The 27,796-nt window shown below is 38.1% G+C and overlaps 1 protein-coding gene across 3 annotated transcripts in view; it reads left to right on the forward strand.

The window, feature by feature from the left end:
• EPHA7 (EPH receptor A7) overlaps window positions 1-27,796 on the forward strand; it is a 163,226-nt gene that overhangs the window by 57,387 nt on the left and 78,043 nt on the right. For all 3 annotated transcript variants that reach the window (XM_067530031.1, XM_067530033.1, XM_067530032.1), the window contains exons 4-5: window positions 10,461-10,616; window positions 11,507-11,842. In XM_067530031.1, the coding sequence (XP_067386132.1) occupies window positions 10,461-10,616; window positions 11,507-11,842 (492 nt within the window). The remainder of the gene's footprint in view (window positions 1-10,460; window positions 10,617-11,506; window positions 11,843-27,796) is intronic.

Here is a 27,796-nt window from a genome sequence, read left to right on the forward strand (position 1 = left end):
ATATAATCATAAAACTTTTACTGTCAGAGCATAATAATCTAGGGGCCAATTGTTCCCCTGAGCTCCACTGATATTATCTTTTGCTCATGAAGACACCATTCTGCTGCTCTGAATCCCTATGAAGATGTGGAATCAGAGAATCTTCCGGAATCAGAAGGGTGGGCCAGTAGCTAAAATGGGAGGGCCAAGACAGAGTTAGAAAGGGAGAGTCTTAGTACATCATTTCCCCCTAGTTCACTCCAACTTACCCATGGATAAGCCCTCTGAGCCAGTGTGAAAGCATAGGGCCTCCAAAAGAATGGCTCAGGTGCTGGAATCCACTTTATTCTTTGGAGGGGCTGAAGACGTAGCCCTGTATGATGTTAGGCTGGGGGATGTGTTTCATTTTTGTCTCAGAAACATATGGTGGGAGCTTTCTCAATTGCTGTTAAAGCTGCCCAAAAACAAGTAAAATCCTTTGCAAAGGTCTTCATGACAAATTTGTCCTCTTTTCATCAAAAAATTGATCATTTCCTTGTTGAAACCTTAACATTAAAAAATGTGCTGGTCAAGAGGATACTTTGTGTCATTAGAATATTTAATTCAGACCAAAAATTATTTTATTATTATATTTCAGAACATTTTTACCAGCTCAACTTTTTGAAAGGATAGGCATGTTAAATAATTCAGTCATTTTTATACCAGGGTTTTTATTTAATTAAGTTAAAACAATTATTTTTGTTCCATGCTTATAATGTCATAAGCCCATTAATTCTCCAGTTGACCATAGAGTCTTCAGTGGACTCTAGCAGGGAAAAATACATTTCTGGGAGAAATTGGAAAAACCCTAAACTTCTAGGCACTTTTTTCTGGGCGTGATTCTGCAAGGTGCTTGAGTTCTGTGGCCCTGATCAAGGAGAGCACGTAGTAGATGTTGAACTTCAAGCATTAGAGCGAGCATCTTAAAATGATCCTTATTTTTTCATAAAGAAACAAAAATGGAAAGCACTAGTCTATTTTCCTCTTTCCCCACCCCCTCTTTTGCAGGTTATCATGAACAGAGTTTCAGCCTTTCTTCATTTTCCTATTTTTGTAGGTTTCAAATGTTACATTTTCAAAGCTGTTCATGGTGATTTAGTTGTGCCATTCCCAAGAAGGTTAATGTGAGGTCACATGTCTAAATCTTTACAGTCTTTGAAAATGTAGGGGGTAAATGTTAGATAGTAACATGAATGCAACAGTAAAATTTGTCCAAGCACTTAATTTTGTTCAAGACTGCTCTAGTGTCACTTTACTTCCATTTAAATGCATTCTTTATTATAGCCTTCTCATTCATAAATATTTAGACTCTAAGAAGTTCTGTTGTTGCAGTATAGTGAAACCGTATATTCTCTGACTTAGACTCAAGAAAAGAAACTGTATATTTTGTGATTGTTTAAATATAAGCCAGCAAAACATTACAAAGTATTATTCTATAACTGTTGGATTTCTTTGCACCTAGAGAAGTTAAATAAATGATCTGACATTTTGCTACGCTGCTTGAATCTTCAATGTATCAGAAGGAGCCTCTTATAGTTAAGAATTTGCATTTAATCTAAAACACCCACAGTATTACTTAAACTTTGTTTTAGTTTTTGAACATTTATGTGTGCAAACAGCAGTATGTGAACATCTCAGGGAAGACATTAGGAAGGCTTTTGACAACAAGCGTGTATTAGGCTTGGGAGGTGAGTATCAAGTCCGAGAGATTCCTGACAGGCAACAGCAAACATTTTGCTAGTGATGGTATGCAGTCGCAAGACAGCCCTATTTAGATATGTCAGTCACACTATTGCTGATGCACCATTAAAAGTCTTATGTTTACTCTGGCTAAACCATACAACATAATTCTTTGATTGAAACATACATAATCTTTAGACACTATTGCAGTTAAAAAAAACATTTGCAAGATAAAATAAACATCTTTTTCAGCTAGACATTTATCATTGTATAGAGTTAGATAAATGAAATAGTACAGTCTGGGTTCCTTTATAAAACACAATATATATTAGGTGCCATAGAAGGTATAACAGATGCCATCTCTGACTATAAAAGTAATTTACACTGTCTAAGTTAGTCATGACTTGGACACGCACATGAATTATTGGAAAAGGGGATCAGAGATTATAAAGTCTCCCTTTGCTGCTGGATTTCTTCCCAACCCCCCTTTCCATTGAACTGTGCATTTGAGAATTATTATAGGATGATCTGCTTTCACTTACCTAAACTTTGCAAGTAGACTGACTCTAAAAGTACTTGGGCCTATCTACTAGTCAAGTCTGTTGTGAAAGAGTGAAACTTTTTTTCTTTTAAAACTTCCATTTATAACAATATTTTACTACTCATGTGATTACAAATCTTATATGTCCTGTGCCAAATTGTCATGTGTTTGCAGCAGGTTAATACAGAAGGGGGCTCACAAATCTTATTATCATTAGACCATGTTGTTTTCATTCTCCCAGTCTGCTGTTCATTTTCATTGTGAAAAATCATAATATATCAGTGACAGGAGGTCTGGATTTGAGGCTGACTGTTGTAATTACTCCCACTGAGGCACTGTCAATAGGATTAAAATAAAGATTCTGGACCTGTCCATCCTAGATGAGGTCAGCAGCACTAGCAGTGGGAGAACTGTTTCTGCAAGCTGTGCTTTCAATTCTGAATTATAGAACCATAGATATTAATAGGATTCCACATTGGAGCTTTCAGATATTTGTAAGACCAGCCTTTTTCTGCATTAGCTAAAGAGTCCATCTGTAATAAATAATCTAGCAATATCCATCCCAGTCCTGAGTATATATGTGTGCTAATTTTAAAATGTATGAGAGCCCCAGAGAGTTACAATTACAGAACAATCTATTTTATGTTTTATAATTAATAAACTCCTTGCAGCTGCATAACTTCAGCCAGGAAACATCTGCACAAACTCCTAGAATATACATAATTTCTACAAGACGGGTTTCTCTGAATTGTCCTTAATGTCTACAGGCTTAGAAAGTGGGTTTATGATTTGGTTTGTGTTATGTGATGAACAGATGTTTATGTTCAGCATGTCCACATCAAAACAAAACAAAACAAAACAAAAATTCTAGCCACTGCCTATGGAAAAATAACATTCACTGAACAAAGCAAAACTACAAGGTGAATCAGAATCCCTATTGAGTACAATCAAATTCTATTCAGAATTTACAGGAGGAGAGGACTACGGGTGAAAATCCTGGCCCCAATGAAGTGAATGGCAAGACTCCCTTCAACTTCACTGAGGCCAGGATTTCTCCCCACGTCGACAAGCAAATTGCTAGCAGTTTAACCCTCATCTTCACCACAGTCCTCTTTATGTGTCACTATTAACTTCTTAGAAGTAGAGGCTACTATTTTTTTTAACATTACTTTCATCTGCACTATGTATAAAAATATGGCATTTGCTTCAGTCTGATTTGCATGTGATGGCAGGGTCAATTAAGTATGAAATGTCAAGAATAAATGGATGAGCTCTTATTCTGATAACACACTGTATACTTTTTTTTCTTTATGCTGATTACGCCAACGTTATATACTGGTGTCAAGCAGTAATTAAGTCACAGTCACCACATGCAACTTATTAAGGTTTATTATTTTTCACGCAGGCTAAGAAGTTAAGATCAAAAAGTCATGTTCAGTCAAGTGTCCGCCATGACAAAAATAGTAGAAAGAGTGGTTGCATGCCCTTTGAGTCTTGAACTTGTACATTAGCAGGGAGCCCTGCAGTTCTCATCACTAATCTAACTGCTCTCCCTAATCTCTCTGTCTTTCTTTAAGAGAAATAATTCTCCTGAATGCATGTATCGTTAACTTCACTCCTATTTCCCGTCTTTCCTCCTGTTATCTGAAAAAGATTTATTACTAATCTAACTTTCTTTACCATAGCCCCCAATTTAAGTTCAGGCCAAGCTGTTCTAGCACAAAAAAACCCTTCTAACTTTCTGCAGTTTTTACATGGAAAAGTTCTTAAAGTTACATAAAAAATGTACATTACTTAAGTAAACACTTTCCTTTGTCCTCTTCGTCTCCCCAGAATACCATATATGGCTTTCCACACATGCTCCTTTCCCTCTTGTAGAATTTCTTGGAAAACTTTCTCATAACTACAAAAAAAAAAAAAAGAGAGAGAGAAGGGAAGAAATTATTTAATTACCATTGGCCCTCAGGTGGCTAACGACTCTGCAGAGCTCACTGCAGAGGAGCTGCCATTTTTGTACATCCTATACAACCATAACCAACATCTGAGGCTACCATTGCCAATGCAGTATTTAATGCTAGATGTGGGAGTGGAATTCACAATGCCTTGTGTTAACATTCCTCAAATTATTGGACTGTTTTCCAAGATTAATATTTCCGTATGGCAAGCTCTGCTAGGTCCCCAAATGCATTGTCTCCAGAACATGCCTGGCCATATTGTCACACATTACGTATATGTGAGAGAGAACACCATATTTCTGTCAGTGTTGCCTTTTCATTGCGTGCACCATGTCGTACGGACATGATTCATAATCTTTCAGACTGTGTATGCTGGGTGTGGAAGAAAGAAAGCCACTTACTAATGCCAGGCTAAAAAAGGTTACTTAAGCAACCCTCACTGGATTTAGCATGTGCACATCAAGGGTCTTTCATTATATGATGGCTCCACATATGGACAGCATATGGAATGTTATGTCACATGTAAGGTTATCAGAATAGGAGAAGTTTAAATATAAATCATCAGAACCCTATTCAGCTGCAGACCTCAGCTATGCAGTACCACACCAGCTCCTTTGCAAGAGGATTCTTTCCACTGATGGAGGAGGTGGGAGGTAGGGCCCTGCAAATCTGCAGATATCTGCTTTATATCTGCAGATATCCACCTCCGCAGACCGTGTTTACGGATTGCGGTTGGGTGTGGATCCAAATTTTATATCTAGAGCCCTGCAAATCTGTGGCTATTCACTTTGGACCTTGTTTGTGGATTGGATGCACATAAAAACGTTGTATCTGCGCAGGGCTCTAGTGGGAGGATTTGCTCTTAAGAGCAGGCAAGGCTATCCTAGACAACTATACAAGTTTAGGATGCCAGGCCTAAACACTGGGGAGGCTGAGACAAATTTTAAATGAGGAACTATGTCTCTTCTATGTGACTGTGAACTATGTGAACTTCCGATCTGTATTTACTGCGTGTTGCACAATGGAGCCCTGATTTGTAGCATTTATATTTAAATTATAAGAACAATAATCTTCATGTATTCATTATTTTAGGGCCTTTTCAAAGTACCATTGCTGTAGCCTCTATGCTGTTCAGTAAAGTGCTTCTGCTGCTATTGGTTTGGGACCCCCGTCCTGGAATGTGCACTTACTTACGATTGCCAAGGCAGTCTGGACTCTGGAGCAGCTGCCTGAACAACATAGATCCTTCATCTGGGGAAGAGCTATTATATTAAATTAACAGCTGTGAATAACACACAGAATAGGGTGAAGGTAAATTTATTTCAGTCTGCTCTTGTTTTTCTCATTTTTCGGAATGGGCAGCGCCCTGGTTGCCCCAGTAACTGAACTACCACTGGACCGTACTGTGCTTAGCTTTTAATGTTAAAGGAGCTCAGACAAGGAGTGCAATGGCTTCAAACATCATAATGCTGCCCCTTCAATTAAAATTTACTGTGGCTTTCATAAATTATTCATCCCAAGATGCAATGTTATGCATCTTTAATATCATGATTTGTGTTTGTATTGCCATTTGATTTTACAGTTACAGGCTGAAACGTGAAACGGGTTCTGTCTTAGGTAAAAAGTGTTACTGAGCAGTGCTCTTCCGCAGTGTTCTTTAGAGGATCAGCTTGCTTAGGAAAGTCTCGAAGTCTTAACCTCATCCTTTGCCTGTCCTAGTCCTCCCAGTTATAAATTCAGTGAGAATTCCTGATGGCTACAACAATATTTGCAGAAATTCTGGGTATTTCTAAATACAATGTGGTGCATTGGACAGGGCCTCTTGAGACATCAGTTCTGTTTCCAGCTCTGACATACTGTTTGCCATTGGGCAATTTGCATTCATTCTGTGTGGCTTTGTTTCCCCCTTTCAGGCTTTTTCTGTTACATCTCTTCAGGACGGGCTATCTTTTCCTATGTATTTATACAGTGTCTAGCACAATGGGGCCCTGGGCTTACGTGGGGCCTCTAGGTGCTAATGTGGCATGAACAATAATTTTGTTGTTTTATTCATCATGCTCCATGCGCTACATTTAAATGTGATTAATGTTATTTTTTCAAACAAGGCAAATTGTCTGTTTCCAATTCAGGACCACCATATATGCAAAATCAGAAATTTTAAAACAAAGCTACTTGCTGACTAGGCAAAGTATCAAAATATTGAGAGATACAGGATCAAAAGCAAACTGGGGGGATAGACTGAAATCACCACCTCAACCTTAGCTACGGTGTAGCTGTTACAAAACTATGATACTATATATCTTTAACATATTTGCAGGGATACAGATAGCATTAGTATTTCTTTGGCAAATAATTACTTAAAATTAATGAGAGATACAAGTTGGGTGAGGTTCTATCTCTTATTGAACCAACTTCTGTGGGTGAAAAGTTTTCAAGCTCCACAGACCTATAAAATACCATCTAAAGAAATTAGTAATTTTTTTCTTCATTAGAACAAAATATATATTTTTAATTTTAATTTACTTATAATTTCAAAAAATTAACTTTTACAGTTCAGAGAGATAGGACCAAGGGGGGAAAACAGTCAATAGACATATTCTTATCTTAGCTTAAAGGACTAGAACTAGTCTCAGACTTTAAAATAAAATATAGAAAGGAAAAAATAAGCAATAAGCAAATATGTCTCTTTAATTCCACCAGATAAAGAGGAGCATTGCCCTTTTTAATGTGATGTACGGTATCTTCAACATATCCCTTTTTAAATGTGTTTAAACCTTTTTGTGTGTGATACTGGTAACAATTTGCTATTCGACTTTATGTGATAGGATCAGTTGAAAGCGCCTTTTTTTTTTTAAAGGCTGTTAAGGAATGCATTGCAGGAATAATGTTGCTCTCTATTTATGGGGTACTTAAGTTGAAGAAATAGTAATTAAATACCATCACATGGCCTCTTATTATAACTAAAGATGATGGAGATAGTAGCACGATACGATGAGTGTCGAATCCTGCTGCCTCTGATATGCTCTGCACAAAAATAAAGAGCTTTCACGTAAACTGGTAGCAGACATTCAAATCCTTTGAACTATAATAAGAAATGCACACTTACTTTAAATAACAAGTGAATGAGCATATAAATGTCTAGATCAAGCCATCAGGAAAAAAATGTAAAGGGGTTTTCTATTTGTTTTGTTGTTTCTGTCTGAAATCTCTATTTTCTTTTGGCATCTTTGCTTTGTAATGTTCCCTGCTGAGAGGGGCAGACTGGATTCACAGTAGGCATCTGTGCCTTTCAAGTTGCTCTTTGCTCTGCAGAGGGCTGCATGCTGGAAGATGCAGTGTGTTTGTCCAGTGCTTTCCTCACCTTCTGAGGAACTTGACAAGACAGGAAACTTATTATTTGGTCAGTTGGTTGGATCTTAATTGAGAGTGCTGGAATAACAGACTTAAGTTTAATGCATTAATGTTTATTTATAGTTCATGTTTACAAAACAGCTCAACATCAGTGCTCTTCACCCTTGAACTGATAATCTTGGAATAATCTTGAAAGAGGATAAAAAAGGCTAATTTTGCATTAAATGTGAACTCCTAACATCATCTGTGAACTCAACACATCATGTTTATCCAAATGTTTGTTCCAAAACACTCGGATGAGTGCATGATAAGGCCTTCTTGTTATATTTTTGTTTATTAGTGGTGCTATATTTGGCTTCATATGTGTGACCCTTCAGTGATACAATCAGTTTAAGAACAAATTTTCCCAACATAGGGCTAAATTCTCTTCTGAGGTAAATTAATGAAATATCATTGAAGTTAAGAAGATAATTTGGCATAGGACCCCCTACTTTTTAAAGAGGACAAACTCCAAAATGTCATTATGATTATTGTCTTTTGGACATGCTTTTTTTTTAGAAAATTGAAAAAAAAACCAGAGAATTCTTCCTCTGTTTTATCTATAAAGAACTCAGTCAGTAGGGAATTCTACCAGTCTAAATGAGGAAAATTTGGTCCAATATAATTTATATCAGAGTTGCATAGTACTCATAAATATTAAGTGGAATTGTATGGCTATACACTACAGTGGGCCCAATCTAAAGCCCATTGAAGTCCATCTCACATTTTTTCCCCCATTGACTTTAAAGGGTTTTGGATGACGCCCATTATTTTTATACTATGCCCATCACTGTGGTATCTGATCACCAAAACCACATGTAAGTCTTTTAAATATCAGTGTCTTTGAATAACTCATTATCTACTGTGAGACAACCTCACCAATCATATATGAACATTACCAGAGCAAATGCTTTCTGTGTGGATTTATAACAACTATTTAATGAGCTTTTGCTTGTGAAGATTAACATCTGATATTAAGCTTCACCCACAATACATTTTTCAGACACATGAGCAGTGGCTTAGAGGTTCAATTGTCTACACTGCGGTTGCCTGATTTATTGGAGAACAGAACTTGAATGAAGCTGTGTAATTGAAAAGGCCTGAGTTTCATTAGAAGCTTCTAGAGGAATTCTGTACTCTTGCTTGTTTTCTGTTGGCAAGGGTTGCTATATTAGCAAGTGTGCCCTAGTAACCTCCTTCTCCAAAGGTGAAACAGGGTCATAATTATTGGCATTTTCCTTTGTTTAGTACTATGCAGCCATTCTCCATTTGGAACATGCCATCAGGTTTGGTAACAAGGAGGATCATTTAGAAAATAATCTTGTTAATAACCTGTGCAGGTTGATTTTCCACTTATTAGTTAACTAAAAGTAAAGGTTAACAATAATATACATTAATCACATTCAGGTATGTCTTTACATTTTTTTGTCCTATAAGCAAGAAAAAGCATTGTGGTGTGTTTAATAGAAAGTAATGGTGGGTGATTGAAAATATATTTTAAAATTACAGTTTAATAGCTAATACAATAAGCAAACAAACAAATATTATAACTTCACAATGGGCTAGTTTGTCCATAGTTCTTTTTGTGCAGTGGTCCTCAACCTTTCCAGACTATTGTACCCCTTTCAAGAGTCTCACTTGTCTTGTGTACCTGCAGGTTTCACCTCACTTAAAAACTACTTGCTTACAAAATCAGACATAAAAATACAAAAAGTGTCTCAGCACACTATTACCAAAAAAATTCCTTATTTTTACCATATAATTAGGAAATAAATCAATTAGAATATAAATATTGTTCTTACATTTCAGTGTATAGTACATAGAGCAGTATTAACAAGTCATTGTATGAAATTTTAGTTTGTACTGACATCATTAGTGCTTTTTATGTAGCCTGTTGTAAAACTAGGCAAATATCTAGATGAGTTGATGTACCCCCTGGAAGACCTCTGCGTATCCAAGGGGGTAGGCATACCCCTGGTTGAGAACCTCTGCTTTAGTGGGTTCACAGGTGGGAGTGGGGACACAGTGAGCCATTCCCACTCCTTGAACCCCAGGACAATCACAGTCTGTACATAGGGACAATGCTCCTTCCTGGTACCTCTTGAGCTACTTGCCCTGATATGGTGGAAGGGATGTGGAGGGAAAAGCGGAAGGACCATGCTCCATTTATCAGGCTGGCCTCAGGTGCTGGTTGGGCACACTGGTGAAAGCAGACTCCTTAAGCCAAAAGAATGGGGTAGCATGCACAGTTTCTCTGTGTACCAGGGAACTCTGGGAGAGATTGTTCCTCTCCTTGGTGGGGTGTAGCTAAATACCACAAAATGGCCCACTATGTAGATTTAGCATGAGTGCTGGTAGTGATTGCAGCCATGATATTCATTGTATCCTAGTTAGACTTTGAGTGTATGTGGACATTTGCTGAGTTAAGTTACCTAGGCATGCATCATGCCCTTGGATATGCTCTTCTGTGGCCAGACGATTAGCTGATGTAAATCGGAGCTGGGCTGATTATACCAGCTGAGGTTCTGGTCCACAGTTTTCATTGATTTCTAAGTATCTGAGGGGAGAATTGGGTCTTAGATGTCATATTTCTTTGGACTTCACCATCAAAATATCCTGCCGCCAACTGCTGGTGCAGTTGTGGTGTACATTTGAATTGCAGCTAATGCCACAAAATCAAGTTAATGGCACAAGATGAAGAAACATACATTTTTGTCATTATGCAGTTGAGTACAATACCTTGCTTTCGCTGAAATAATTTGATGTAGACAATAGCAATGCTATGAATGTGTACACTATACATAACAGAGATGGAAAAGATAGCAGGGCAGATGCGCATGCAAATGTATATCAGAATTTTGTTTCTTCTCCCTTAGCATGTGGCCGCGGATTCTACAAATCATCTTCACAAGATCTACAGTGCTCCCGCTGTCCTACTCACAGTTTCTCTGACAAGGAAGGAGCTTCACGATGCGATTGCGATGATAGCTATTATAGAGCGCCTTCTGATCCACCATATGTTGCGTGCACAAGTGAGTCAGTTATGAATTTAATAGTAAAGGATGTTGCTTAACCAGCCAAATACAGCCATTTGTAGTTAGTTCTCACTAGTACTTACTATTGGCCTTCCATATGTTTGCAAAGTAATAATGAAACTGATAAATGAAATTGAACTGCAATGGAAAAATTACACCGTCAATATAGAATCAACATAAATATAATTTCATGTCTGCCCGGTGTAACCTTGGGAAAGGGAAGATGCTGGGTAAATGCATAATTAGTCATAACAGAAAGAATGCAAGCATGGTTTTCGTACAGTCTTAAAATTGTCACAGACTGTGTGCCTGGTGTTATACTACACAAAAATGAATTGAATGCAAAATGAAAAGTAACCTGTGTGGATTTGGACTTTGATTGAAATATAATGGGATCTGGCTTAATATGCCACCTGCAAATAGACTAACTCATACAGATTGGTGGTTCAGGTAATGAAAGTCTCCAAAATCCAAAGCTGTATCCAAATACTGCTGTATATCATATCAGAGCTGATTAAGGAATGTCTAAATGCAATCTGTGCTGTTTGTTTAACAGGGGGAAAAAGATCCCTATAGTAAAAATGCTTTAAGAGTAAACTTTTGAGGTGCGTTAACTGATCCCTTTAATTGCACAGAAGAAAAACAGCTAAAGTCAGTTGCAGTAAATACACAGACAATTGTTATCCTGAATCCTTAATGGAAAATAAATAAAGCTTCTTGCCAAGTGAGGTCAAGGAGGCTTTTGTGTAGCTTGCAGTAAATGTAATGAAACATTTATGTGAAGAAAAATACTTCATCTAGTTTGAGCCTCAGTAATTAAAACACTAGCTAAATGTCCCACATTGATTTCATGCATTTACATTGTCCTTTTTGTATGTGTTACAAAGGACCTCCATCTGCACCACAGAACCTCATTTTCAATATCAACCAGACTACCGTGAGTTTGGAGTGGAGTCCTCCTGCCGACAATGGGGGAAGAAATGATGTGACCTACCGAATTTTGTGCAAGAGGTGCAGCTGGGAGCAGGGTGAATGTGTTCCCTGTGGGAGTAACATTGGATATATGCCCCAGCAAACTGGATTAGTAGATAACTACGTCACTGTCATGGACCTGCTGGCTCATGCCAATTACACTTTTGAAGTTGAGGCTGTAAATGGGGTATCTGACTTGAGCCGTTCCCAGAGGCTCTTTGCAGCAGTCAGTATCACCACTGGTCAAGCAGGTAAGTTTTTATGACTCATGGTGGGAGCACGAAAGACTGAACCTGCAAAGAGCAGGTGCAGTTGTTCAGGTGGTTTGATGGATTCTATCTCATGCATCTTTTCATTTTGCCAGCTCATTTACCTATGTTTATACCATATCATGATAACCTGCTGCCTTTTCTTGGCATGATAATTGCTTTTGGCAAATACATTTACAGAATGTATTTATCTTCATCCTTTTATATAGGTTTTCTTGGCTCTGTACAAAAATTTCTCTGTTCTACTTACTACGGCAGTGGTGCTACAAGGATCTGAAGAAAAAATACACTGTGAAGGTCCTTCTGCACAGGCTCCTTTTCTGAGTATTTTAAACCTATATTAGAATCCAACGTCCCTGGAAGATGACTTGGGTATCTGACAGTGTTTTCAGCATTCATAGCTTCCTTCAGGATTACACTTCCAATTTATTTAATATGTTCAGATATTTGATGATGAGATTCAGTGAGAAGGTGACAATTATTCTTTGTTTCTTATATTTATCGTAATCTGACAGATGAAATGTCAACTAGCATATCGCCTCAGAGGGGGGAAATGTTTTAGTTTTCTGCATGTGGAATAACAAAAGTAGGAAATCTCATATGAGGATAGTGAAATGATAAATTGCTTGTTGATAAAAATAGTCTTGTGATTGTACTGTGTTTAGCTTTGTGGCATTAGCTTGGGAGAGTGTAGTAACTCTGCTTGGAAACTAACTACCAGAGGTTTAAGCAGAAGTCTTAACCAATGCAGTAATTGCATGTTCTGGGTTTCTGAAGAAATTCTAAGTGTCAAATAGAAAATGAATGTGTACAGACTGGTTTAAGAAATAGTATTAAGTAATGTTTTAAAGAATTTTTCATATTTTACATGCCTTTAATAACATTTTTATTGATCATGATCTGATTTTTTTTTAAGTGCAGATATTTATTCTTTTCTGTGGAAGCATTCATTACACTAATGTATTTAATCATAGTTTACCCACTTTGGTCTCCATAGTGAATTGAAGTCAAGGGCTGTGTGGGAGTCTATGGGGGTAACTAAGAAAAACAATTATCTGCCTTGAAAATATAAAATATCTTTTCAGTGAAAAGGGCTTTAAATTTACTTTAAAGTGGAGATTGTCTGTGCTATTTCTAGATTCCATGAATCGTAGTCCTCAAATTTAGGCTTTATCAGGGTAGTTCAAATCTCTCCATATTGCTCTGCCAATAAACCTCAGTTCTTGCCTGTAGGAAGTATCTCAGTTTCTATGTTCATTCACTCTTTGGCCTTTCTATTGGGATTATGAATGTAGAATAATAATATTCCAAAAGTTACCCCATTTTGGCATCCTACTTTATTGCTTTTAAAGTTTGTTTATAGTTTTTCAAGTTGCCACCAATTTAATTAAATGGCTGTCTCGTTTCAAGCAAACAGATGGACAGTGTTCAGGACCGCATATAAATCTATTCTGAACTATCCTATGGTGAAGAGGATTTGAATCCTCTGGTATTTAGCTGATCAAATGGACTTTCATTAGATGTACTTTGGTGATGCAGTGGCGTATCAAATATGTAAGAGGAAGTGTGGTTCAGTTGCTGGATTCATAGCTGAGGAGGTAAAAAAGTCGTGTTAGGTCATCTGTTCTATCTCTCTGCTAGTATAGGATAGATAGTTCCTAGTACATTTTCTAGTATTTTCAGAGTTATGGATTTACAGATTTTTAAGGCCAGAGGAGACCATTATGATCATCTAATCTGGTCTCCTGCATACCACAGGCTATAGAATTACTTCAAGTAATTCCTGCATCAAGGCCATAACTTCTACAATAAATGTTGTAGCTCATCCAGAAAGACATCTGGTCTTCATTTTAAAGACTGCAGGTGACAGAAAATCCAACATGTCCCTTGATAAAATTTGTAAGAGTGCAGGAGTCGAGAGACCTGGATTCTACTGTTAGCATGCTTGCTGTCTATGGCTTGTTGTGTGTTCTTGAGCAAGTCACGTAGGCCAACGTTTTCAAGTGTCCATTAATTTTGAAAGCTCAAGTTGTGACACAAAGGGCCTGATTTCAACTGAAATTCCAGATGCGCATCACTTAATCAGGAGATAGATATCTCTGGTTGGGCAACCAAATAGGGACATATCCAGATTTAGGGTTCATTTTTGAAAATTTTGTCTTCCACCTCTGCACTGCAGTTGCCCCATCTGTAAAATGGAAACAATATTTACCCATCTTTAAAAAGCACTTTGAGATATGCTGCTGAAAAGTGGTAAATAAATGTAATGTATTTTTTCTGTCTCGACTACAGAATTCCTTTTTTTTTAAAAAGGCTACCTTCCTTTTTACATTTTTCAAGAACAAATATATTGACAAAAAAGGGAATATTCTCATTATTTTGTAGCAAAAAGTTTTGGGGCATAATGTTAATTTCTTTGGTTGAGTGAGGGGGGGAATGTTTCATATGGAACAGACTGGTGACTATAATTGAAAATTGAGAGACTGGTCGCTCAAAGGAGAGAGTAATGCATCTGTCTGTGCTCCTATTTTATTTTTACCATGGAGAGAAGAAAATGTTAGATTTATTTATAGCCAAGTAAACTAGGACTCATGGAGCTCTCATTTGTGACTGTGATTGTTCTGTACCATTTGCAAAAATGGTTCTTTTTGTATGCCCGTATTGTTTTTTGTGTGTGAATATGTGTATGACTAAACCTTTTGCACTTTCTATTATGTTATCACTTTAGGCTGCTATATGTAATAACTGGGCATGCTACATCCATGGAAACTTGCAGTAAGATTTGCTCTTTTTACTTTGATGAATTGATCCCTTGGGGCTATATTCTCAAAATTCAAATCGCTGTGTAATGATAACATGCAATTATTTGTACATATATGGGGTTACAGAATACTTTCAGCTCATTAATCCACTTGTATTCTCCCACATATAATGGGACTCTAATGGGACAAAGAGACCATGTCAGGAAAGGGGATGCCAAGTTGGCTGAAACAAGGGAGCTAGATGTTTAAAATCAAATTATTTGTATTTTGTGAAATAAATATTGGTGGAGGAGGTAGGTAAGTGGATAAATGGCATGCCAGGATAAATAGCATAATATGTATGTGTGATACACAGCTGTTGGATCTTGTGTTTAATAACGCTGTGGTGGCTAACATAGCAAATGCTGTCTGACATCATTGTAGGCTGTATCAAGAGCCATGAAACCTACTTTACAAAAACACAAAAGAGCAAAGTCAGAAGTGAAGATACAAAAAGTATGTGAGTCCACAGGTGTGAGCTAGCCATTTCAAAAGAATATAAATCCAAGTTGGGGTTTACTGGTGTGAAATGTGCAAAGTAAACTCTGATCCTGCAAACTGATCTGTGCAGACCGCTGCGACCACCAGTCTTGTAATACTGGGACCTAAATCTGTATAAGTCCCAGACACAGTGGGTGAATGCATTGGCAAGGGTGGCAAAGGAGTGGTGCACCCACCCACCTTGTGGGGGCCTATAATAAAGTTGTTCATTGAGGGTGAAATTCACCTATGTGCCTATGTGTGCATAAGTCCCACTTAAATCCTTAAAATCGGGCTTGTGCCTGGAACTCATGTCATCTGTCTGCACACAGGCATGTTTCAACTTGATTCAGCATGAAACACAGGGGAACTAAAGAAGTTGAGAGAAGAAGTGACACTTGTAGCATCTAGGGTCAGCACACAAAGGAACCCTCATGGAAAACCACCATAGGTCCCATAGGAATGGCCTGTTAGTAATATACAATATATAACATTAAAAATGTTACAAAACCTCAAGCTTTTAGAAAATGTCAAATATATGGATTACATATTGGTGATTTGCTTATAGCCATCAATTTCTTTTGCAAAATACGTCAATTTATTTTTGTATGTAAATGTAATGCCTATTATGTAGAGTTGATACTGGTAGAGGATATTGGACTAAAACTTAATTGCCTGAGTCTCACAGACTGTCCCACTGAAGCCCATACAACCCTGTTTTCACTGTTGAAATGCTGTTTGGTCCAAGAGCAGACTTGCATACAACAGCGTGGTGCCTCTGAGGGCTTTGGGAGTGCATTTTTTCAGGTGTAAGTTATAGTAGGGTTGGTGAACTGCTTTGTCTTACCCCATCGTCTGGTAGTCCCTTTATGACCTCCTGGACCACTGTTGGTCTTACCTTGTGAGAAATTCACCTTTTCACACCCCTGGAACATTCTCTTTCTGCTTGATCACAACCCCCCCACTTCCAGATTTCCTATTTTCCCTACTTAGCACCCATGAGATTACAAGGAGTTAGACTCCTTTTGTGCCAGTCTGGTATTTATCAGATGTGCAATTTAGACTCCTTTGGCACTTACAACCCAATATTTATATCACTGATGGTTCTATCTAATATAATTGGAGTTGTCGTTTAGGGGAAATACATATTTAAACAGTCATCACATTTTTTACCAATATGTATCATTAACAGTGTTTTTAAAAACAGCCCTGTTCTTTATTCTTTCTTACATAATACACACTGATGGATCACTCTGTATTTTAAGTGACAAGCAGCAGCAATGAATAAAATGTTGGAATTTTAGCAGCCTTCCCCCCTTGCACAGGCTCCTTTTTCATGTCAGGAATTAATGCCGAGTGCTTGCTCTGTCTCAACAGTGAAAGTCACCCAGTAGTTCTTCTTCCAAACCCACTCCATTTTGCCAACCCAAAGCATTTAAAAATCATGTTAAGCTCCCTTAAAAATAATGAGATTAGCTTGAAACGCATGACATTTTTAAAATAACAAACTCAGGGTCTTTTTATTTGCTTTTCAATTTTTGTGCTTTCAGGATAGATGTTTTTAAGCTTTTCTCTGCAATCAATAGGGCTAGAAATAGGGCTGAGATTCGCACCTAGTTATTTGACTCCAAGAGCTCGGGCTTTAAGAAAAACATTAAATATCATGACTCACAATAAAATCACGAGAGTTGGCTATTTGATATGTGACAATAAGAAATTAACGAATGGATAAAACAAATTAAAGTGAGTCTAAAATACCCCTCATGTAAGGTTATGTGACATGAGCTGTTTCTAGCATTCTTAGATACTTCTGCAGCCTCTCTCACCATGGGTATCTAAGCCTCTGCATTCTCTTTCTTTGCCTCCTGCTGCTCCCCTGCTCCCTTTCTTCTTCTCTCCTTTCTCTGCTGACACTCCTCAGAACCATTGCCCATACCTTTTACCTGCCCTTTCCACCATCCATCCTGTCCCATCCCCTTCAACCTTTCTTCTGCTCACTTTGGAATGCCTGCTCCCAGTCTAACTATCTCATCACTATCCACATCCTTTTTTTTGTCTCCTGCTCCCTCCTCTTTCTCACTGAAATCTGATTCTCCTCCTCGAACAATCAACTGTCTCGCATCTGAGGCAGCAAGCAACCAGAGGTGCACTAGAAGAGTTATGGGTTTCTTCTAGTGGGTTTCTCCCACTCCTCCTGCCTATTACCTACTGCCCTATGACTCCCTTTCTGCCTTCCTCCCTGATGATGTTGCTTGGTTATGTACTTCAGCTTCCTACTTGTTGGACCTTACTTCTTCATGTATCTTTCAAGCTTGGATTAGTTCTCCCACAATTAAAATGGCCACTCCCATGACTTTTTTCTTCATGCAGCACTGCTTCCTTTCTACATCTGTTCCCAGTTCCTTTTCTCAGAACACTGTCTGATCTCTCTCAGTATTGTGCGGTAATCTCCAACCCCTTAGCCTTCCATGCTTTCAATCCGTCCACATCCCTGAGTTCTCTGCCACCTTTGATCTACTCTTTCCTCCCTCTGCTCTGTCGACTGTTTCGTCAAAAGATTTTCAACTAAAGAAAACTTGAGTATTTTTTTTTTCCAAAACATTTCCAGCGACAGAAATGGTGGATATTTTTCAGTAATCAAAATATTTTGACTTCTTTCAAAATTAAAGAACAAAATCAAATTTTAAAAAATTGAGTTTTTTTATTTTTTATTTTTACTGGTTCAGAAACCAGGTTTCCTAGCTATTTTAAGGAAAAAACTGACAAAATCCAACATGTCTTTTCTCCATTCCTTCCCATTCTTCCTTTCCCAGATATTAAAGTGCTTTGCAATAGAATCAGTTCATACACACTTTAGTGTGCAGTTGTGCTCCCAAATGCCTCAAGTGCTTAAAGTTAAGGATGTACATAAGTGTTTGCAAGGTTAGGCCCATTATCACTAAAAATATTAACTTTTTTTTTTTTTATGATAAAGCTCAGAGTTATTTCCATGGAAATAAATATACATTGATCTCAAATCACTTTATCTCAGATGAATATTATGGGTATTGAACAGGAGGTTTTAATGCCAGAATTAAGCCTATGGATAAAGACATAATAAGAATTTCTATCTCTGAAGCAAAGATGACCTGATCTGGGGGAGGAGTTTTGTTCATTGACTGATTACGTCAAGTAACGTTTTAGCGTAGGAAGATCCACAAGATTAAAGAGATACTAAAAAATGCTAGGTAGAAGCATTATTATAGAATCAATCCTAAATATTATAAAATATTAAGAGTTTTAAACCATCTGAAGCAAAGTATTCAGTCCTCTGGGATTTCAGTCACAATCAAATACAGTGGTCAAAATATGGGGTTTGCAGGCTGTTCTGATAATTTAAAAATCAAAAAAGTCTGAAAGGGCAAAGATTATGCTCCTGAAAGCTTGTCATGGAACATGCCATTTCAATTTGTTTTACTATTTAGGTAGATATTCCTAACTACGGGGTAGGAAAGAAACATGGGGCAGATGCTAATCATGTCACTTAACGTCTAATCCTGCACCACTGAAGGAAGTTGAGTCATTTGCTTCAGTGAGAACAGGGTCTGAGCCTTAATGCACTGGCTAGAAGGCATTGATACTACAATGATGGGTAGAATAGAATAGAACAGAAAGCTCTCACTTTATATCACATCTTGTGACTGCTGACTACAGCTGTTTAAAGTTGTCTAAACTTGAGTTGTTTTGTCAAAATTAGACATTTTGGTGAAATAGTGGCATTTTTTGCAGGTTTTTTTTTTTCAAAAATGTTTCCCATATTTTGGCCAGTTTTACTCCTGATGGTATTCTACAGCAGATTGGCAAAGTCATTTCAAAGGACACAGCAAATATCTGTGGCACAGCATATATGAAATTTAATATTAATGAGCTACTCTACCCAATTTATGTGAAGTAGGAAATTGGCTTATAAATTAGCAGCCGAACATTTGTCTGTGTTGCAAGCTACACAACCAGAAAGCAATGTGAAATAGAGCTAATCAGACTTGGCTCTGTGACTGTTAAATGTTCAGTCTTGTGCACTGAAGCTACTTTTCACTTTCTTTGTGCCATCATTCCCCCTCCCTCCCCAAATTTGCTAACTAAACTAATACAGTAGAACCTCAGAGTTATGAACACCAGAGTTACAAACTAACCAGTCCACCACACATCTCATTTGAAGCCAGAAGTATACAATCAGGCAGCTGCAGGGGCCGGGGGAAAGCAAATACAGTATAGTACTGTGTTAAACGTAAATTAAAAAAATAAAGGGAAAGCAGCATTTTTCTTCTGCATAGTAGTGTTTCAAAGTAGTAGTAATTTAATGTTCAGTTGTAAACTTTTGAAAAAAACACTAACATTTTGTTCAGAGTTACGAACATTTCAGAGTTATAAACAACCTCCATTTCCAAGGTGTTCGTAACTCTGAGGTTCTACTATATCACCAAATGGTGTATTCGACACACAAAAGGAACATATGCCAAAGAGCATTGGCTCGCTGATGGATGGTGCAATGCTAACACTGAGTATTGATTTCTTGCTGAAAAATGGCCTTGTCCTGAACCTGGACTTACATGAATTTAACTGTTGGGCAGTCAGATTTCCCACTGCTCAATTCTTTTTTTGCTTTGTCTTTTACTACATGTTATCTTTTGCTGATGTAAGTGAAAGATGACTCTGTATGGAGAGATTATGGGGTGGGTGAATTGAGTGGCCAACGGATTTTGACTAGGAGGTCTGCAAATATGATGCCTCTCCATAATGGAGGTAAATCTTCGGATAGCAGAAAGTGTTTCATCTTGGTACATCTTCAGTGAATCCTTTTCAATCCCCTTAAGAAATTTCCAAAGTGGGAACAAAAGTGGATCATTAAATCAAGCCTCTTGGCTGAATAATACCAGCTCTGTTGTGGACAAAGAGAGCATTAATCATCGCTCTGTCATGGAGCGTCACACACATCAGTTATTATTTACTGTTTGTACTACTGTAGCACCTATGAGCCCTAATCATAGACCAGGACTCCATTGTGCTAGGTACTGTACAAACACAGAACAAAAAGATTGTCAGCTCTTTGGAGCAGGGACTATCTTAGTATAAGAAGAGTCAAACAGCTGGATATAGACAGATGGGGGAATACCAGGAAACAATGTGACAGTGTTGGTCAGCCCGATAGACAGTGGTCTCTCCACACTAGCAGCCTAACTGTTGTCAAGTTTTTTTGTAAGCATTGTGGAAAAAGGAGTATTTTAAAGGAGGATAATACGTTAGTTTTGTGGATATTCCTCCCAAGTGTGAGCCCAGGAGAAAGCATGTAGGTGCTTGTTTGAAAATTTAACAAGTAGGTGATAGAGGCACCTGGCATGTACCACTAAGTTCTGCTTGGATGATGATGTAAACCCAATTTTGGCACAATGTTGGGTAGTTCCATCTAGTTAATCTATGATCTACTAAGTAGCTATGTTATTTTTTTCAGCCTTCTTATAATGCACAAAGTGGTCAGCTGTGGAAATGAGCATAATTAAGTATCTGACCATCTTCTGTATATATAGACCCTTAGGTTATATAAGGGATGACATGCCTGAGTTAATATTAGTGCTGCTGTTTGGAATCTAGTGCATTATTGATTGTTGCAGGTACTTATTAAACTACAGATATTCAGTTACTGCTATTGTTGGGCCTAGGATCAGTTTCTCCATTTCAATGAAGACACTATATTCCATGCCAATTGCAGCACCACAGTCAATCTATTTTTTTCTCAGCCTCAGAGACTTATGGATCTGATGGATTTATTTTTTAATTTTTAAATGTTGTGTGGTCTCATTACTGGTGTTGAGACAAATCAGATTGCCTTTTCAATCAGGTGGTTGGTAAATTTGCCAACATCTCACATTAACTCTGGAGAGGGGCGATTCTTAATCCCCCGGCTCCTCACCATATTATCATACTTGTTTAGAGTCCACTGTGACTTTAATGATCATCTCAGGATGGTGAAACAACCAGGGCACAGTCTGGCGAGGACATAGCTGAAGAGTCAACTGGAAGAAGAGTCTCTGTATAAGGATTTAACCTAACTCGTTTCTGCAATGCCAGGTCTGATTGATGCTTGTCCTGGACCCAATTCTGCTAGAATTTACACATGTGGTTAGTCCCCAGTTTATACATCCCATAAGCTCTCCATGGATTCATTGGGACTATTCTCCTGAGTAAGGATGGCAAAACTGGGCCTTCTGTTGCTTTTTTTTTCATTCGATTGCTGTGATCAGTTTGTGATGTTCTTTCTGGATAAGACTGCCTGACTGAGATTTGGTCTCCCTGTTGTTTTTTTAAATGAAAACTGGGGTTTCCCAAAGGATTATTTTCCTCTTTGTTGGATTCAACCTTGTTTCTGATTATGTTGACCATATTCTTTGAGTTCCCCAATTTCCATCACCTGAGGTTATAAAACTTGGCCACCTTCATTGCTAAGAGCAAGTAATGTGGATGTGGTGCCAATACTGAAAAGTTTTCCAAAAACATGGGCTACAGAGCAGAGCTGAGACTATTCTCCCTGCTAATGAACAGGCATGAACAAAATTTCAAAGTGTGACATCATTGCAAGAAAAGCAGTAAACACTTCCTCCATTGCAAAACATCAAGGATCAAAAACTGAATCCACTCCTGTATAGTATCACTGTCTGGTCTCAACAACTCTAACCCCTCCCTTGACTAGAGGAACAAATGATCCTCAACAAAACTGAGGGGTGCTCAGGATGCTAGACCTGTGCCTAAAACATCAATATATTAATCACTGAGAAGAACAAATCAAAACCAGCAACAAGCTAGATTTCTACATATTGCACGAGCAGACTAATCTCATCACATTGAATTGTTCAAAACCAAGGCAGACTCATCAAAGACAGAATCAGTGACCACATCCTAGTGGTGGAAACTGATACATACAAAGCCCAGTCTACACCCAGAGAGAAGAGACTGTGCAGCCAATGTGATTATGCCAAGTAGGCACAGTCTTGCATTTGGGTCAATGCAGAGCTGCCCCACCCCAAAGGGAACACTAGGAGGTTTTCTGCATCTGTGCAGTGCAAAGCCCAACAGACCTGCAAATACACCTCTTTATGAAGTGCATCGTACTAACTCCTTTGTAAGAAGGTTGCTGCTCTATAGGCTAATGTTTCTGGGAGTGAAGTTGTGACCCCAGCACCTCCTCTGCCTGCCTCCTTTTGGATGTAATGAGCCCTTGTGGATGCAGGGATGGAGCAGGCCAAATAAGTGCCCAAGGTCATAGAATAAGACAGGGGCTCGAATAATGAATGTTTTATACATGTGAACACCTGCATCATTGTGTAAAAAAATTATATATCAATGATCATGAGCTGCATAGAAATATTTATTCTGAAATTGTGGAACTTCCATAGAACCTGTGTCATATTAGTTAAAGCACTGTAGTGGTTATATTTAGAACTAAGGGAAAATGGTAGTGTGGAGAAAATAGAGCGTGGGGAGACAAGAGATCTGGGTTGTATTCTGCCACAGACTTCCTGTGTGACCTGAATATATTGAATTAGTTCTTTTGCCTTAGTTTCCTCATCTGTAAAATGGGAATATTAATACTTAGCCTATCCTTCGTTGTAAGGATTCACTTCTCAGGGTTTGCAAAGTATTTTGACATGTGCCTATGGGGGAAAAAAGATGGAAATTTAAGGCATTATCAATATAATACAATATACCGATATTTTGGTTTATTTAATTTGAAGTATACTAGACACAGAATACTATGTTAAAGGGATTTCAAAGATCTGATTAAAGTATTTGGAACTAAATTTAGAATTAAAATATTTCACTCATGCTTTTTGCTTGTTAAAAGCAGAGTTCTGAGAGCAGTGCCTGATTATAATTGTAGTTAAGGATGACATGAAAAGTTTTGACCCTGAATTTCCCGAGTTTTGTAGGTTTAGATCACATACTGGGAATTATTACAGTATAGCTATAGGGTTTTTAAAATACTAAAGGCTCACAGCCTCTCTTAGATAGGCAAATGAACATCACTGCTGAAATCTATTATTGCAAGTGCATAAGTGCTCTCATATCTGAGAGCCTAATTGAGCTCCTATGTAGTGAATTAAAATTTCTTTAAATGTGACACACCCACATAATGAACAACATGATGATAGAGACAATGTACTATAATGGCTTCTACATAAGCCTGTAATAAAGAAGAGAAGATGGTTCACACAGGGATAAGGAGTTTTTACATTAAGCTTAAATGAGAGAGTATCTATGTGCTGGGATACTTGCTGAGACCTCTTCAGCTCAGCTTATCCAGAACACCATATCCAGTTCTGGGAGAACACTATGTCTACAAGTTCTAGGAGGGACTCACATTGTGCCTATTTAATAGCTGGATGCTCCCTGTGATGAATTTGTCACAGCTGGCATGGCTTGTAGGCCAAATGTGCATTGAGGCAATGGATTGAGAGTGCTTTGGGTTAAGTGCTTTCTTAAGGTGAGGTCCAGTCAACTATCTAATGATGATGTTCAGTCCCATCGTCCAGTGCATAAAAAGCAAATCCAAGTGTGTTTATGTAGCACTTAGTGCAATGGGATCCAGTCCCGATTAGCCCTACCATATTATAAATTATTCATAATAGTAATAACAATAATAGTGCTGCCACTGCTTAAGGACAATCTCCTTTTGCTAAGTGGCAGCAGAGGTGCAACTTCATGAAAAAAATGGTTTTGGCAAGGGGTCCAGAAATGAAAATGCATGAGTCTATGTTAAGAGAGATAGTAAACATTTTCTGGAAGGCAGAGGGACTATATCATCATTTCCTGCTTCTCTGCCCTCATGAGTGCTCAGTGATGGGCCCTATAGAAACAACTTCAGAGGATAAATTAAGATTAGATAAATCTGCTTTTGGATCCAAAGAGCCAGTGTTCAAGACCTAGCATGGACAGTTTTCTCCCAGGGCTTTTCTCCAAGCCATCAGACTCAATACACATTCTTTATTGGAGAGTTCAGTGAGATTGGTGGTTCTTTTATTGTTGAATATTTGAGTACAAAATGGCATTTTTATAATAAATTCTCACTGGTAAAATCAAAATATATAATTGGATCTATTTCTAGGTCAAAATTTGTGGGCAATCTGAGGAAGCCACGGTAGGAAGCTGCAAATTGAGAACAATAAAACTGTTATCCAGCATTCAGAATTTAATTTTAAGATAGTAGATGCTGATTATCTTCTTTGCTTCATTAGTGATGAATGGAAGAAAATTTGATGCAGACAAGCAATCTGTTGGAATGATATAGAGCCATCTACAAAAACATCTGTACTAATCCACCAATGCCGTAAATTATAGTTACAAGCAAAAGATCCAGGAGGATCATTAACAGCTTTAACCAACTGATCCAAATAATAGGGTAAATGAAAGAACATTATCAAGATTTGACTTTTTTACAGCTGTCAATTACAATAGCTAAAACACAGTTGCTACTTTGTTTCAATTTCAAATACTTTATGACTTTAAATTCTGTGTTCTATTGTGGGTGGCTGCAAGGTTCAACAAAGTGGTAAAATCCACAGGAAAAATTTATCTAGCCATCCTGCACTCCATTTACCAGGAGGTCAGTCACAAAGGGAGAGATAATTGCTACAAGCCAGCAAAATTAATCGGGGATGAGCCAGAAAGAATGATGTATGTTCTGTGACAAAATATGTGACAGAGATGCTCATACAAACCTGTAGCTGCTTTGCCTTGTTGAGGACACAAGGACAGGAGAAGGAGACCTGTGAAAAACAATTAGCATGGTTTCAGTGTGAGCAATTCTTAATTATCCATAGCATGTCGACAGCAGATAATTAGTGTCCCAATTTTTAACAATATTTGGTCATTAACTACAGCAGACTAGAGAAGAGCAAGAGCAGAAACATTTGTCTGAGCTAAGTGTTACATAACTGCACCTGCATGTGAACACAAGTCAACTAAATCATGCTGATGATAACAGCATGGAAATCCTGCTATTGTGTGGGTGATTCAAATGCACTAAGTTGTAATGTACTATACGCTACATTTTATGTCCCTTTATGGTAAGCTGTTAAGACTGAGATATCAACCCACAAAACAAAGCTGTCTTAAATGAAAATAGTAACTTAAAGCAACCTCTGTGACACACTGCCTGCTGGTCCTTAAACTGTTAAGAGTTCTTGGCAAAACATACCACAAACAACATTGGCCACTTACCCCAAGTCACTTCAGTATTAACAAATTTTTAAAGTCATGGCTCTGAACTAATTACATGCAAATCCAGAATGGTTTATTAATAAAAATAAATAGTGAAAAATCCTTATAGAACCACAGTTTGGGGAAGCCCCCTGCTCCCACACATGAGAGCAATATTTAAAGCTATTTTCTGAGCTCTCATTTTCTCCTGGTCTTTGTAGGTCAAATTTCAGTTCCACTGAAGTCAGTGGCAGACTTCCCAGGATCTAGCCCTATAGCTATAATTCTCTGCTGTTTTCACTTTCTCTCCCTTACGGCCATATCCTCCAAACCCTTATACATACATGAAGAGTTTTGTTGCACACAGTTGTCCCAGCAAATTCAGTGTGCCCACTCTTGTGTAAATATCTGTAGACTTGGACAGAATCATGCATGTGAAATAAAGAACTGGATGATAGCCAGTGTACTGTAATTACTTCTTTCTCCAGATGCCTTCAGTGGAATTACTCTGGATATTCACTGGTGCAACTAAGTTTCTTTAGTTGCTATCTGACTAGCAAGGAAAAGGGCACATTGTACCCCTTTGTATCATACAGTGTGTGTCTACACAGCAATGAAACGCTCACAGGACTCGGGCTGTGGGACTGTAAAATTGCAGGGTAGACATTTGAGTTTGGGCTGGAGTCTGAGCTCAGTGACCTTCCCCCCTCGTGGGGTACTAGAGCTCAGGCTTCAGCCTGAGTGTGAACGTCTTCACCACAGTTTTACAGCCCCGCATCCCAAGTCCTGCAAGCCTCCGTGAGCTGAAATGGGTGAGCTGTGGGTCTTTTAATTGCAATGTAGACATACCGCACTGGCCTCTATGGATAAATCAGGTTGAGTTTTAAGGCTACATTTTGCCCTGTGATGTGTGCATTCCAAGTTGGTTTATGGCCCTTAATCTCAATTTTCGACACAACCATAACATGTTTAATTAATTAATTGTAGGTTGTATATTTGATATCTTCTTTGATAATGTTTTGTTATTTTTTTTTTTTTGAAAAGGTACTAAAAAAAATAGAAAGAAATAAACAAGAAAATTAATTCCACATAATCAAAGTTTTTTAAAATGCCCTATAAGGCTATTTGTCTAATCATATTAGTACACTGTATTTCAGACATTTACTACTAACTGAACAGAGAGACATTTTATGAAGTATATGCATAGGTAGGGATGTCTTTAAAATAAGGATAATTAATTTGAGTATTTAAATATTTAGTACTTTAATATGAATGTTTAAAATGTGCATAAGAATATAAAATATTTGTTTTATTAATTTTTTCTTTAGATTTAAGCAATAATAAAAAGCTCCCATAAGTAAAACTCCTAAGTGCCCTAATGATTAATCAGACCTAAAATAATGACTATCCATCTGAGTGATATATTGATATAATGCACTAACTCAGCCAGACAGCGAGTAGTGTTAAATAAATATATACAGGCATTCAATCAGAGCAACAGAACCCTGCTTCCTCTTCCCCCTACTTTACCCCCCCACCCTTCAGGACCAAAGGCTAAAACTTCCCCCCTTTTGCCCAGAAGTTATCAAGTTCAGGCTACCTTGACCAAGATGGAGAGCAAGTCCTCAAGCCTGGGGCCCTCACCAATAATGTCTTCTCCTCTGTTTTATGAGTGAGCTCCATCTTGAGCATCTCTCAGATGATCTCTCTGGAAGGCAGGTCTCAGCCCACTTAGGGCTTTATAGGTCAAAACCAACACCATAGGGAACCAGCAGGCAGTGATCCCAGGGCATTAATGTCAAGTATTCCTGGAGAAAGGCTTTGCTCAGTAAGTGAGCTGCCACATTCTGCCCTAACTTTGGTCTCTAGAGTATGTTGTAATAGTCTAATCTTGAGGAACAAAGGATTGGATAATGCTGGCAAGTTCTCCATCTAAAAATGTCCCAACCTCCAGGCAAGGAACAGATGGTTCAAAGCTGATCTGGCTCCTTCTGTAATGTGCTTATCTAACAGCAGCAGGGGGTCAAGCATCATCCCTTATTTGAGAACCGTGGTGACCAATATCTGAAACACTCACTGAATCAAAGAGTCTGATATTACCTCTGCCAGAAATTCTGTTTGTTTCCCCAACCCACCATTATTGCCCTGAGCTTGTTTGGTTGAGCTTCAGCTAGCTGCCTCTCATCTACACTCCAGCTTCAGCTAGATATTGACTGAGGCCCTGAACCACATTGTCCGAATCGGGTGAGATTGAGACATACAAATAGGGTGTTCTCACCTTACTGATGAGACCGCATCCTATGATTCCTTGCAAACACCCCGAGTGACCCCATATATGCTTTGAACGCAAGGGGTGATAGAATGGTGCCCTGTGGCACTTGATTGTTCTTCAGGAAGAGGAGCATTTGTCTACAACTACTCACTG

Source organism: Emydura macquarii, unplaced genomic scaffold (assembly GCF_026122565.2).
Source record: "Emydura macquarii macquarii isolate MOO-44397 ecotype Brisbane River unplaced genomic scaffold, CSIRO-AGI_Emac_v2 contig_3019, whole genome shotgun sequence".
Lineage (NCBI taxonomy): Eukaryota > Metazoa > Chordata > Testudines > Chelidae > Emydura > Emydura macquarii.